General features: G+C 49.3%; 1 protein-coding gene across 1 annotated transcript in view; it reads left to right on the forward strand.

The window, feature by feature from the left end:
- The window catches only part of LOC127655169 (mitogen-activated protein kinase kinase kinase 12-like), a 52216-nt gene that overhangs the window by 12852 nt on the left and 24749 nt on the right, over window positions 1-14615 (forward strand). Inside the window, exon 4 of the mRNA XM_052142816.1 lies at window positions 13888-14079. Coding sequence (XP_051998776.1) covers window positions 13888-14079 — 192 coding nt within the window. The remainder of the gene's footprint in view (window positions 1-13887; window positions 14080-14615) is intronic.

Consider the following 14615-nt stretch of genomic DNA (forward strand, 5'->3'; position numbering starts at 1 on the left):
ATAAGTTGATTGTCTTGCTCTCCAGCTCAAGAAAAACATCTGTCCAACTCTCAGACATGGCCATCTTGTTCATTTTCCACTCAGTGATGTGACGAGTGACAGTGAGTAACAATCAAAGAGTGTGATTTCTTCAATCAAACTGAGAGCGTGATTCTTGAGTTGAAGTTTTTGAGGCTGCTCTCTATGCCTTTCCACACTGGGTTGTCTTTCAGAAGGGCCCACTCAAGTTTTTCTGTTCTCCAATGAGCCACTCTTTTGAAGGTAACCACTGATGCTGAACTTAGTTTTAGCAGCATCCACATGCTTTTTTGTATAAACATGATGCGCAATGTCAGTGCAGCCTCTCCATTGGCAATGAAAAACGTCTAGGTTACGTATGTAACCCCCGTTCCCCGATGGAGGGAACGAGACGTTGTGTCAGAGAAGCGACACTAGGGGTCTCTCTTGAGTGCCGATATTCACCTCTAAACTATGAAAAAAGGCCAATGAGAGTTGGCAACCAGTATTTTCAGGTCCCGCCCCCGGACTTACGGGTATTTAAGCGGCGCAAATATGGGAGTTCATTCCGGATTTTTCTGAGGAGCCGGAAATGGTCTGGCCACAACAGTGGCTCAGCTCAGCGACGTGGCAGGGGAGACACAACGTCTCGTTCCCTCCATCGGGGAACAGGGGTTACATACGTAACCTAGACATTCCCCTTCTGTCGCTCTCTCCACGTTGTGTCAGAGAAGCAACACTAGGGGTCCACTTATAAAAGTGCCATGCGCTGAGCCATGTACGTGAACTGCTGATACAGGAGCGAGCAGGTATTCTTACGTGCAGGACGACCAACTGTATCAGGCTGCACGTACCCTTCCCCAATGCCCCATTTAAGCCATCAGGATTCCTTATCGTTACCCTGGGGGGGAACAAGGTGCTGGCCGCCAACCTGGGAATGGGCCAAGCCTGGCCGGGCCTCTTTTCTCTCTATGTTTCTCGCTTAGAGCAACTAAGGCCGGGGCCCTTACATGCATTGAGGGAAGGGGGTCCTAGCCCTTATTCAGGGCGGAGAAGACCCGAGAGGGGAGGCAAGTTTAAGTGGCAAAACCATCACAGGCCTGCCTTAGGGCCTATGTGGAAAAGTTGGTGCGGTGGTGGATCCAGCCTCATAGAGGGGGGAACATACAGCACGGCAACTGAGGCAGCCGCGACTGCCTAAGGGATACACGGGAGTCCGCTCGCCAGAGGGGACAGAACTGTGGTGTTACACACAGGGGGAGTCCGAGGAGGCCTTACCTGTGGAGCACCTATACCAGTACAGGGTAGCTTGCAGTACCCGCAGTGGCTTGGGTCGGCAAGTTCCTCTGCTGAACTGCAACCCACGAGGGCTAGGGAGGAATCAACCAGTGTCCCAAACCTGAGATCTCCTGGGAATGAAGGCGCACTGTTTCCCCTGGTTAGGGGGAAGGGCGCTAGGTGCAAGCGATTCACCCGGTCAGATCGTGGGCGTTCTACCTAGTTCTACGGGCTCGGTACCTGAGAAAACACGGGACGATACTGACTCAACTCGGAGATTGTAGAATCTCACAAAAGTGTTAGGTTTTGCCCAGCCCGCTGCTCTACAAATGTCTGCTAGGGCAGTGCCCCTAGCCTGTGCCCATGAGGACGCAACACTCCTGGTGGAGTGAGCTCGGACCTGCAAGGGGGGGGGGCACGGCCTGGGTGTGATAAGCCAGGGAAATGGCGTCGACAACCCAGTGGGCGAGTCTCTGCTTGGAGACAGCGTTCCCTTTCTGCTGTCCCCCAAAGCAGACAAAGAGCTGCTCAGAGCGTCTGGTACTCTGTGTGCGGTCCAGATAAATACATAAAGCACGTACTGGACACAGCAGTGAAAGGGCTGGGTCTGCCTCCTCCCGGGGCAGCACTTGCAGGTTCACCACCTGATCCCTGAAGGGCGTGGTAGGAACCTTGGGCACATAGCCCGGTCGCGGTCTTAGGATCACGAAAGTATCTGCCGGACCGAACTCCAGGCAAGCGTCGCTAACAGAGAACACATGCAGGTCCCCGACCCTCTTGATGGAAGCGAGCGCGATCAGCAGGGCAGTCTTGAAAGAGAGGGCCCTGAGTCCAGCTGAGTCAAGCGGCTCGAAGGGGGGTCTCTGGAGTCCCGTAAGGACGACCGAGAGATCCCAGGAGGGGAACAGGTTAGGCCGGGAGGGAGTTATCCTCCGGGCACCTTTTAGAAACCTGATGATTAATTCGTGCTTACCAAGAGACTTGCCGTCTACCGCGTCGCGGTGGGCCGCAATAGCGGCGACATACACCTTGAGGGTGGAGGGGGACAGCCTCCTCTCCAGCCTCTCCTGAAGAAACACGAGCACTGACCTAACTGCGCACTTCTGCGGGTCTTCGGCTCAGGAAGAACACCAGTCCGCGAACAGACGCCACTTTAGAGCGTAAAGATGCCTGGTAGAGGGGGCTCTGGCTTGATTGATCTTATCTATGACGGTCAATGGTAGGCTGGCTAGATCTTCCGCATCCCGTCCAAGGGCCAGACGTGGAAGTTCCAGAGGTCTGGGTGTGGGTGCCAGAGCATGCCCCGTCCCTGAGAAAGAAGGTCCTTCCTCAGGGGAATTCGCCAGGGAGGGGCTGTCGTGAGGAGCGTGAGGTCCGAAAACCAAGTCCGGGTGGGCCAGTAAGGGGCTACCAGAATGACTTGCTCCTCGTCCTCCCTGACCTTGCATAGCGACTTGAGTCGCTGCTGACTCCAAAGGAGGAGACGACAGGCGAGCTGTGACATGTGGAGGGAGCGTACTCCGCCTTGTCGGTTTATGTAGGCTACGACTGTGCTGCTGTCTGTCCTGACTAGGACGTGTTTGTTCCGAATTAACGGAAGAAACTTCTGCAGGGACAGAATAACAGCCAGCAGCTCTAGGCAGTTGATGTACCAGCGCAGCGGGCCTCGGTTCCACCGGCCTGCGGCTGCACGCCCGTTGCACACGGCACCCCAGCCCAGTTTGGAGGTGTCGGTTGTGACCAGAACGCGTCGGGACACCTGCTGCAAGGGTACTCCTGCCCTTAGAAAGCAGAGGTCTGTCCAGGGTTTGAAGGTTTGGCGGCAGGCAGAGGCAACTTTTACGTTGTGCATGCCGCGGCACCATGCTCGTCTCGGGACTCGAGTCCGGAGCCAGTGCTGAAGTGGTCTCATATGCATCAACCCCAGCGGCGCGGCCGCCGCAGAGGATGCCATATGCCCCAGGAGCTGTTGGAAACGTTTTAGCGGGACCACGGCGCCTGGCTTGAAGGAAGAAAAACATTTCAGCACTGACTGAGCACGCTCGTTGGAGAGACGTGCTGTCATTGGGACTGAGTCTAACTCCAGACTGAGAAAAGAGATGCTCTGGACCGGGGAGAGCTTGCTCTTTTCCCAGTTGACCTGAAGCCCCAAACGGCTGAGGTGGCTGAGCACCTGGTCTCTGTGTGCACATAGTAACTCTCGGGAGTGGGCCAGTATGAGCCAGTCGTCGAGGTAATTGAGTATGCGTATGCCGGCTTCTCGGAGCGGGGCAAGAGCTGCCTCTGCGACTTTCGTGAAGACGCGAGGGAACAGAGACAGCCCGAAGGGGAGGACTTTGTACTGATATGCCTGGCCGTCGAACGCGAACCTTAGGAAGGGTCGATGTCGAGGGCGAATTGAAACGTGGAAGTACTCGTCCTTCAGGTCTACCGCTGCGAACCAATCTAGATGCCGGACGCCAGATAGAATTTGTTTCTGGATGAGCATTTTGAACGGGAGTTTGGACAAGGTAAGATTGAATACTTGCAGGTCCAAGATCGGTCGTAAGCAGCAGCCTTTCTTGGGTACAACGAAGTAAGGGCTGTAGAAACCCTTCTTCATTTCGGTTGGAGGGATAGGCTCTATCGCATCCTTTAATCGAAGGGAGGCGATTTCTTTGCGCAGGTAATGGGCATGTTGGCCGTGTATTGTGGAAAAATGTACGCCCATGAAGGGGGGCAGAGACCTGGCAAACTGAATTGCGTAACCGTGTCGAATGGTCCGGTGCAGCCAGCGTGATGGGTTGGGCAGTGAAAGCCACGCCTCTAAACTCCGTGCTAGGGGCACCAAGGGGATGAGTTTTTTGGACGTACCTGGCGGGGCTTCGCAGCGGTGCGGAACAGGTAATGCGGCGTCAGGAGGCAACGTGGTGTCCCGAGGCTCTGGTGCTGAGAATAAACTCAAAGCACTTACCTTGCTCCGCGCATCCGGCAGGGGGCGGGTTCGTGACTGAGGAGGAGGTCTGATGCTGGCGTCCTCTGGACTCTTCTTAACTGGCCGGCCGGGGAAAAGTCATGGGGCTGAAGGCGGGGACACCGCGTCCATGGAGCCGGGACTGTTGAGGCCTGAAAGCAGAGTGCCGTGAGAACGGCATTTGCCGGCCATGTGCCCCAGAGACAAAGGAAATAGTTCTTTTATTGAGAATTTGGGTACCGCAGCCATTGTTAGGGGGTGCTGCAAATGAAAAAACAAAGGATTTTCCTCCTGGCCCTCCACCGGGGGACGGAGCGGTCTTACCACCTCCGGAGCTAACATCTTGGGCTCTGGGTGCGTTGTCTCAGGAGCGCCTGGGAGCCTTCCTGGTCCTCGAGGGGGTCCTGGAGACAGGGGGCGTGCACTTCCCGCAGGTTGCTCGACGCTGGGGCTGAGAGCTGGGCCCGGGTTGAGGCGGAGCAGGAGCTTGCCTTCTGGCCGCGGGAGGACGCCCTAGGCGAGCAGACGGGGCATGGGCCGTGGCGGCAGGCTTGCGGCGAGGCATGATGTGAGAGATGGCCTCCGTCTGCTTCTTTACCGTGGAGAACTGCTGGGCAAAGTCCTCGACGGTGTCGCCGAAGAGGCCGAACTGGGAGACAGGGGCGTTGAGGAAGCGAGTCTTGTCGGCTTCACGCATCTCGACCATGTTCAGCCACAGTTGACGTTCCTGGACCACTAGCGTGGCCATCGCCTGCCCGAGCGCTTGCGCTGTGACCTTCGTCGTTCTCAGGGCGAGGTCGGTCGCTGAGCGCAGTTCCTGCAGCGTGTCGGGATCAGGGCCACCCCCGTGCATGTTGCGTAGTGCCTTGGCTTGGTGTACCTGCAGGAGAGCCATGGCATGCAGGGCGGAAGCGGCGCGTCCGGTGGCGCTGTAGGCCTTCGCTGTCAGCGAGGAGGTTGCTCTACAGGTCCGGGAAGGGAGTACAGGGCGACCTCGCCAGGTGGTAGGGGTTCCGGGGCATAGATGGATCGCAATCGCCCTATCCACCTGGGGAATCGCCTCGTACCCATGGCGCGCTCTGCCGTAGAGGGTGGCAAGGGCGGACGAGCCTGTGGCAGTGTGACGAGTGGAGAGGGGTGCTCTCCACGAAGACGTCAGCTCGTCATGCACTTACGGGAAAAACGGAACCGGGGGGGGGGGGGGTGAGGCTGTGAGCGGCGCCCAGACCCCAGGAACCAGTCGTCCAGCCGTGATGGTTGTGGGGAGGATGGAGGGTTCCAATCCAAGCCCACACTGTTGGCTGCCCGGTTCCAATCCAAGCCCACATGTTGGTCATCTGTGCGTCGGCCTCAGCCTGGGCGTGCAGGCATGAAAGCGGCAGCCCAGGGGAGTCCTCAGCATCAGATACCACGCCCTCCGATGCCGCGGTGAGCTCATCTGCTTCCATCGCAAGAGGGTCGGCAGACTGGCTGTGAGGTGAATCGCCGCTGCCTCGAGCACGGACGGGAATCAATGAGTGTGCTGGGGTGCGGGTGGTCCGAGGGGGCGTACCCGGCAGAGCTGCACCCGCTGCCATCCCCAAATCACCTCCATCGCCAGCCGCATCGTCCTCAATCCCGTGGGAAGAAGGAGCAACACGGGGGGCGGCTGGAGTGGCTTGCCCACGGTTGTAAGCAAGCCGCGACCGCAACGTTGTCATGGTCATGTTCTCGCAGTGAGAACATGAACCATCCACAAACGCAGCCTCGGTGTGATCGCTAACCAGACACATGAGACAACGCCTGTGGCCGTCGGAAGCAGAGAGCACTCTACCGCATCCAGAAACAACACAGGGGCGGAAAGGCATCTTTATAAAGACGCGTCCTTAAAAGGGCGTTCAACGCCGCTGTGTTTTGCTCTTTTAGAGGAAATTACTCTTTTATATAAAATCACTCTTTTAGGAAAAAAAACTTGTGAGAGTTTTTTAATCTGCGCTGTCGAAGCGCCCAGGGGCAGGAAGTGCACAGCCGTGCAACAGGAGAAAGCCGCTGTTGTGCGCCGTAGAATCCAACAGCATGCAGCAGAGGGATAGCAGGAACTCGGTGTGTATACGCAGCAGTTGCAGACATGACCATCGGCTCCGAAGAAATTTTCTGAATGAACTCCCGTTTATTACCCGTATGTCCAGGGGCGGGACATGCAAATACTGGTTGCCAACTCTCATTGGCCTTTTTTCATAGTTCAGAGGTGAATATCGGCACTCAAGAGAGACCCCTAGTGTCGCTTCTCTGACACAACGTGGAGAGAGCGACAGAAGGGGAACCGAGCACCACAAATATCACGCCTCACTTTACAAGGCTCTGTCTGTGACTCCTTTTTTAGAAATGTAAACTCTTTTTGAAGATCCTCCTTAAATTTACATGCACGCTTCCTTGACATTTTTCCAACCGCAATTTCATCTTTGTGCTCTTTCAAACTGAATCTCCAATCAGTTCACTAACTTTTAGTTAATCCAATCATGTACTTCAAAATAACACTGTGTGATTTTATTGGTTTTACAAGCCATATCCTTGGCTACCTTTGATTAGAATACCCAAGTGACTTAGAAAGCCACATAGGCAATAGAGAACTTTTAGGAGAGGGGAAATACGGGACAAAAAACTATTTTTTCAGAATAAGTGATGACACTAGAAAAAGTGCTTAAATACGGGACTGTCCCAGGAAAAACGGGATGTCGGGTAACCCTACATTAAGGGTTGTGCTTAATTCAGAATTGAATGAAGAATGCCACTTCAATTCCAGTTCAATTCCTGAATCTGGACTGAATTTGAATTGATGTAGAAAAAGGATGTAGAATTGCAATTTGAATTCAAATTTAAGCAAGTATAATTAAAATGGAATGAAATTCTAAGAAATTCATATGACTGTTTTTAAAGAAATTTTGTAATAATACTTTTTTTTTGTATAACACGAAATATGTTATCATTTTATGATATGGATAACAAATGGGGTATTTCCAGAATTATTTCACTATAAAAAAATTAATAATTCTTAGATCAAGTAAACAATGCTAAAAAAATATTAAAACCGTTACTTGATGAGGAGTCACATGATGCCATATGAGGATCTTATGTGTGAACGGCGAGATCTGCTCACGTTGCTAGATTTAACACTTTTAACTATATAAACTGGTGAGATTCGATAAACTCTGTTTCTAGGAGGACAATATGTCAAAGAATTCAAAATCCTCGGGCTCTGGAGGCATTAAAAGACACTTACATGCTCAAGCTTATACCCCCGAAAAGGCCGCAAGCCAGGGAGTCTATTTGGTCCGAGAAATGCGGAAAATGCGGCGAGAGTTTCTGGGCAAGTTTGCAATGTCGTTGCCAACTAAGGTCTTTGCTGACTCGGAGGATCTGGCTGTGATGCGTTGATCGATCGCTGCCATGGAAGCAAAGTTCTCTGTGATGGTTACAAGAGTGGGGGATGTTGAGAAACGGATTGATTATCTGGAGTCATTGGAGAGAGAATTATCTGCTAATCTACTTGAAACCAAGGTGGATTTGGAGCGTGTCTGGGAGAAGTTGGAGGACATGGAGAACAGTAGCCGTCAGAATAACTTTGGTATTGTTGGAATTCCTAAGGCCAAAGAGGGTCGGGATATGGTGACATTTCTGGATGGGCTCCTACCGAATCTGCTCGACATAACAGGCCATAAGCTGGGAATCGAGCGAGTTTACAGGGTTCCGGTGCAGAGAGGGAGACAGGCCCTGATCAATTCTGGACAATTTTCTGAGATGATCTGATAAAGATCTAGTGTTATGCGAGATGAAGTAAAGGAAGGCTTTCTTGGAAAAACCACAGCATATTCTTGTTCCCAGACTTTGTGAATTTGACAAGAGAGAAACGTGATAGATTCAAGGAATACAAGAAACTTCACATCAACGGTAGGTCCATTTTGCACTAATATTCCCGGCCAAATTGATAATAGATGCTAAGGAGGGCCAACAGCAAGCAATGTCCTTCATAAAGTCAATGGAGTAAGTCATTTTGTGATACTCACGTTGCAGCCAAATGGACCTGCTCACTGATCATTCACTTGACTGTTTGAGGAAACTGGGCATTTTTTTGGTTCTGGTTCCGCCTATTGGCTGGTGTTTGATATATAGATTATCTTTTGCTGTGTAATTCGGTCTCACAAAATTTGTATAGAAACCCCTGACTTGAGCAATCTGACAGCAAAATTGTCATGGGGGTCTTCGTAGGCGTACTTGGACTGTTTGTGTTTGGAGGGATGGAGGCCAGTTGGAGCTGTCATGCGCGGGGTTAATGCACACATTTTTCTTTTATCTGTTTGTTTTGTTCTGGAGGATGTTCTGGTTTAAATTGTCACACCAATGTTGCAATGTGGTCTTTATAATCTTTTTTTTTGACACATGATCCATTTTTCTTATATGTCAAAATGTAAAATGTTAATATGAGTGCATTGTCTCTGTTCACATGGAATGTGAATGTGTTGGGGCACTCTATAAAAAGAAGGAAGGTTATTTCTCTTCTTAAGCATAAGATATGTGATATAGTGTTTCTTCAAGAAATGATATAATATTGGGAGGAGACTTTAAACTTTGATGGACTCATTGATTGTAGTGAAGCAAAAGTGTGCAAGCCACCTAGAGCAACATTGACACTTGACAGGATGTGTAAAATCTTGGTATTACAGATATTTGGAGACTTTTGAATTATTTTGTAGGAACTATATATTTTTTCATAATTTCATAAGATTTACTCTAGAATAAATTATTAGAAGTCCCTCATCTCATCTGTCGTTGATTACTCAATTGGAAACATTTTAGTCTCAGATCATGCCCTGGTGTGTCTAGATGTGTTGCCACATACGGAGAAAAATAAATCATATAGTTGGCATTTTAATGTATCCCTTTTGGAAAATCCTGAATTCCAACAAATGCTAAATACTGAAATCTAATTATCCTCTGTGGGCATGGCTTGGGAGGCACTTAAGGCAGTTCTCAGGGGCCGGATCATACAGTATTCCTCATGCACCCAAAAGTCCAAAGCATAAGAACTCATGAAATTGGAAGGGAATATTAAAAGTGCTGAGGCAGAGTTGAAGCACCGAATGTCATTTAATGGTCTCAGAGAATTGACCCGATTGAAATACAGATATAATACTATTTTGTCACAGAAGGTGAAGTTTTAAAGAATTCTATCTTGATCTCTATAGTTCCATGTCTTCGTCTACTGATGAGAATATAATAAACTTTCGGAACAATTATAACTTCCTAAACTTGTGTCTGAGCAAAAAAATTCTGTTGATTCTGAGATAACCTGAGATAAGGCTCCAGGGCAAGATGGCTTTGCCGCTGATTTATTTAGATCTTATGCTACAAAACTCCACATGGATACGCAAAGCAAGTACCGGACACAGCAACGAAGAGGCTGGGTCTGCCTCCTCCCGGGGCAGCTTCGCTTGCAGGTTCATGACTTAAACCCTGAAGGGGGTCGTAGGAACCTTGGGTACATATCCCTGTCATGGTCTTAGGATGAGGTGAGTATCTGCCGGATCGAAATTCAGGCAAGTGTCGCTGACAGAGAACGCTTGCAGGTCCCCAACCCTCTTGATGGAAGCGAGCGTGATCAGGAGGGCCTTCTTCAAGGAGAGGGCTTTGAGCTTGACTGAATCAAGCAGCTCGAAGGGGGGTCTCTGAAGGCCTGAGAGGACCACTGAGAGATCCCAGGAGGGGAACAGGCTTGGCAGGGAAGGGTTAAACCTCCGGGCACCTCTTAAGGAACCTGATAATCAAGTCGTGCTTACCAAGGGTCTTGCCATCCAATGCGTCATGGTGGGCTGCGATTGCAGCAACATACACCTTCAAGGTGGAGGGGGACAGCCTCCCCTCCAACCTCTCCTGCAGGAATGAAAGCACTGACCAAAGAGCACCAATTTGCGAACAGATGCCACTTGAGGGCGTAAAGCTGCCTGGGGAGCTCTGGCTTGGTTGATCGTGTCTACGACTGCAGGTGATAGACTGCTTAAGTCTTCTGTGTCCCGTCCAGGGGCCAGACATGGAGGTTCCAGAGGTCTGGGCGCAGTGCCAGAGGGTGAGATCCGAGAACCAGGTCCGATTGGGACAGTAAGGAGCCAATAATGTGACCTGTTCTTCGTCCTCCCTGACCTTGCACAGCACCAGTGCAAGAAGGCTCACTGGGGAAATGCGTACTTGTGCAGCTCCCAGGGCCAGCTGTGTGCCAGCGCATCTGTGCTGAGAGGGGCTTCCATTAGGGAGTACCAGATTGGGCAGTGGGGGTTATCTTGGGAGGCAAAGAGATCTATCTGTGCCCTGCTGAAGCGGTCCCATATCAGCTGGACCACCTGGGGGTGGAGCCTCCACTCTCTGCTGAACTAGACCTATTGCGACAGTGCTTCCGCCGTCGTGTTGCGGTTGCCTGGGAGTGGCGAGCACCGACCAGAGTAGCAGCTGACTCCAAAGGAGGAGATAGCGGGCGAGTTGTGACATGTGACTGGAGCATACACCGCCTTGGCGATTTATGTATGCTAACGTGGCGGTGCTGTCTGAATGGATCAAGATGTGCTTGCCCAGAATCAGCGGGAGAGACCTCCACAGGGCAAGGAGTACAGCCAACAACTCGAGGCAGTTGATGTACCAATGCAGGCGGGGCCAGGTTTCCAGTCCAGGCTCATGCTCACGGTGGCCCGGGAAAGCATAGCGGACACCCGTGCGTCAGGCTCAGACTGGGCAAACAGACCCAAAGGTAGCAGCCCAGACGAGTCGCTTGCCTGCTCCCCTTTATCTGCCAATTTGACATTGGCCTTTTCTCAAGTTCAGAGGTTCGCGAGGTTCTCAGAAGAGACCCCTTGTGTCACTACAATCGACACAACGTCGAGTGAGTGACAGAAGGGGAACACATCATTTACTGGAATGCTCCAAATTTGCTCAATATATTTTCTTATTCCAATTCAAATTCCTGTGTGGCATGGCCGGCTTGGCTGTGACATGGCACGGAGCTGACTCTGGCTTGGCTGTGACATGGCATGGAGCTGACTCTGGCTTGGCAGTGACATGGTCTGGAGCTGACTCTGGCTTGGCTGTGACATGGCATGGAGCTGACTCTGGATTGGCTGTGACATGGTATGGAGCTGACTCTGGCTTGGCTGTGACATGGCCTGGAGCTGACTCTGGCTTGGCTGTGACATGGCCTAGAGCCAACTCTGGCTTGGCTGTCATGGCCTGGAGCAAAGTCGTGGAAGGCGTGGATAACTGGGAAATGACCTCTGTAATCGTGAACATGGGCAGAGACTGGGAGACGACCTCCGTGGTCGTGTACATGGGCAGAGCTTCAGAAACGTCCTCTGTGGTCTTGAACATGGCCAGAGACTCGAAGACGGCCCCTGTGGTCGTGAACATGGGTAGAGCCTCGGGAGATACTTCTGCAGTCGTGGGCATGAACAGAGTCTCGTGAGCGACCTCTGCAGTCGTGGGCATGGACTGAGTCTCGGGAGCAACCTCTGTGATCATGAACACGGGCAGAGACTTGGAGACGAAAGCCCTTATCCTCCTCCTCCTCCTCTTCCTCCGGGAGGCTGAATTTGGCATTGCTGGCTCTGGGATGGACGAGGCTTCTGGCTTGTTGGCCATGGCAGGTGTGGGCGCTGGCTCGTTGGCCGTGGCAGGTGTAGGCACTGGCTCTTTGGCCGTGGCAGGCGTGGGCACTGGCTTGTTTGCCGTGGAAGGCGTGGGCGCTGGCTCGTCGACCATGGCGTGGGATGCTGGCTCGAAATATAGACACATATATAGACATGACAGTAGGGAAGTCATGTATGTAGAGATATAGGCGTTTTTGCAGCTTGGTTTCAATAAATGCTTATTGCATTGGGGATTAAGCTTTACAGTATGTTTTTATAGTAGAATGACCTCTTATCAAATGTGGCTCGCATATATGGGCAGGTAGGGCCCCACCTAAATATTCAACCACTTGAAAACTTAGATCCATACTATAAAATGCCAATAATGTAATTTGTTTGCCCGTAAATGTGTTCAAAATGCTGAAATATGTATTTATAAGCAGGTCTAGTATAAGTTTTGATCCTATTTCTAAGTCATAAGGTAGCTGAAAGCTCTGTTACACAGTGTTTGATATAGATATTGAAGCATGTGGAGCAGAGAGTCTAATGCCCTCTTGAACTCCACAGTGCCCCTCAGTTTTTCCAATGGAAATCTTTGGTCAAATATTTTACTGCAACAAACCCTCATTGAGACCCATTAGGGCAGAAATTAATCTGCCCATAAATGTAGATCCAAACCAAAGGTATCTTTAGTATTAGTGCGTGCCAACAGTCCAACAGGACCTGGCAAGCATAATCGATAAACGTGTGTGTAACAGTGTGTAGTTTCTATTGCAAATTAAAGACAAACTGCCCATCAAACAACTTGGTACCGACAAGCCAGACATAAAAAAAAATTGGCAATCAAATGATAAGGGTAGGTGACAAGACATGGTATCTTTTGTATGATAACAAATTGTATGTCAAAAAGCTTTGGCTCTTTAAACGTTCTGTTTTAAATTTACTGTCTGGATAATAGTTGTCGGGTCATGCACTACAGTCCCGGCAGAGTGTGTCAGAGTGATATTCTGCTGCATCTTCCGCTAAATAGTGCTCACAATCGGCCTTCAAGATTAGAATTGCCACTGCGATTGTGCAATTACTTTATCTGCATAATTCCTTCAGTAAATCGGGCACCCTTTGCCTTCTGTCTAATACATTATAGGTTCATTAGCATAGTTAGACCCTATTTAGGGGCTTCCTTCTCTTTCACCTCAGCCCCCCTAAATATCAGCAATGAACTCAGCTGTCAGCACTCAACAATTTTTAATTGCACTTTCATGTTTGCCGAAAATAGTGGCTGTATTAAGATATTAGAGGTTATTTCTCTCTGAAAACGGATACAGAAGTATAACACGTTTCTAAGTTTGTGGGCAATGGAGGAGTCAGGAGACAGCGAACAGTCAAAGGTGAGTATTTTATTACTCTCTCAGCATCAAACAAAACTTAAACAGAAAAGTTTCTTGGTTGCCAAAACACACAAACGGGTCAATAGTATATCATATAGCTTCACAGGAACAGGCTTTGGTCTCTCGCTCTGATGCTCTGGCATGCTTTTCAGATCTCCCTCCACCATCACTATAATTAGAGACAGGTGTTAGAGTACTCACAACCCAGGTGACGAGCCTTACCAATCTCCCTCTACCGCAGACTGACACATGACCACGCCCCCATGCCACAAGTAGATTTTATCCTTCCCTCTAGTCAGTTGCATTCCCGGATTAAGGTGGCATACCATATGTGTAACCCAAGTAAAGTACTTAAAAGTAATTAACATTAAATGAAAGTCTGATTACAAGAATGTATAAGAAATGTAATGTGTAACAAATTTTTTTTTTTTTCTAAAAAGCAATTAGATTACAGAAAGTAATAACTTTGTAATCAGGTTACACCCAACACTGGAACATAGTATAGAACAGATGACCTGTTAAAATGTTTTGTTAAAATGTTACCAGATGAATGAATGGTTGAATATTTAAATTGTATAGCTGTCAATCAGATTATTACTGATACTGTACATTAATGTGTGTGTTTCAGGGGTGTGTGCACGCAGGCTCCATGTTACTGCATCATTATGGAGTACTGTGCACAGGGGCAGTTGTATGAGGTCCTGAGAGCGGGCAGGAAGATCACGCCATCTCTGCTGGTGGACTGGGCCATGGGCATCGCAGGGGGCATGAACTACCTCCACCTGCACAAGATCATACACAGAGATCTCAAATCTCCCAAGTACATCTCACACTCACTCTTTATCAATGTATATACAGTACTGTTGGCACCAGTGTTGGTTAAGTCAAAAAAAAAAAAAAAAAAAGTAATCCACTTATTATTTATTTTATCTCAAGTTCAAAATAATTTCTGTATTTCCTCCTTGTTCACTTTTGTTGTCCCTTCAGCTGTTACAGAAGCGCAAACACATGTACATGTGAACAGAATTCATGTTTAAATGTGTTATTATTTTACAACTATATATAACCTACTTAATGAACCGAAAAGTAATTGAAAACTTAATTGAAAGTCAATAACTGCAATCAAATGATTTAACTTGTAATGTATTACACTACTTTTTTTAAAAGAAATTATAATAGCTAATTACTTTGTTATCAGAATACACCCAGCACTGGTTGGCAAACATATGTTTCTTATACTAAAAGATGGCAGGTAGATTTGTAGTAGTTTGTGAGTTATGTAGAAAAGTACTTTTTAAATGCTATAATTACCCTAGTCTCCCCCTACCGTCTTATTTATATTTATTACTATTTTTT

Source organism: Xyrauchen texanus, chromosome 14, assembly GCF_025860055.1.
Source record: "Xyrauchen texanus isolate HMW12.3.18 chromosome 14, RBS_HiC_50CHRs, whole genome shotgun sequence".
Lineage (NCBI taxonomy): Eukaryota > Metazoa > Chordata > Actinopteri > Cypriniformes > Catostomidae > Xyrauchen > Xyrauchen texanus.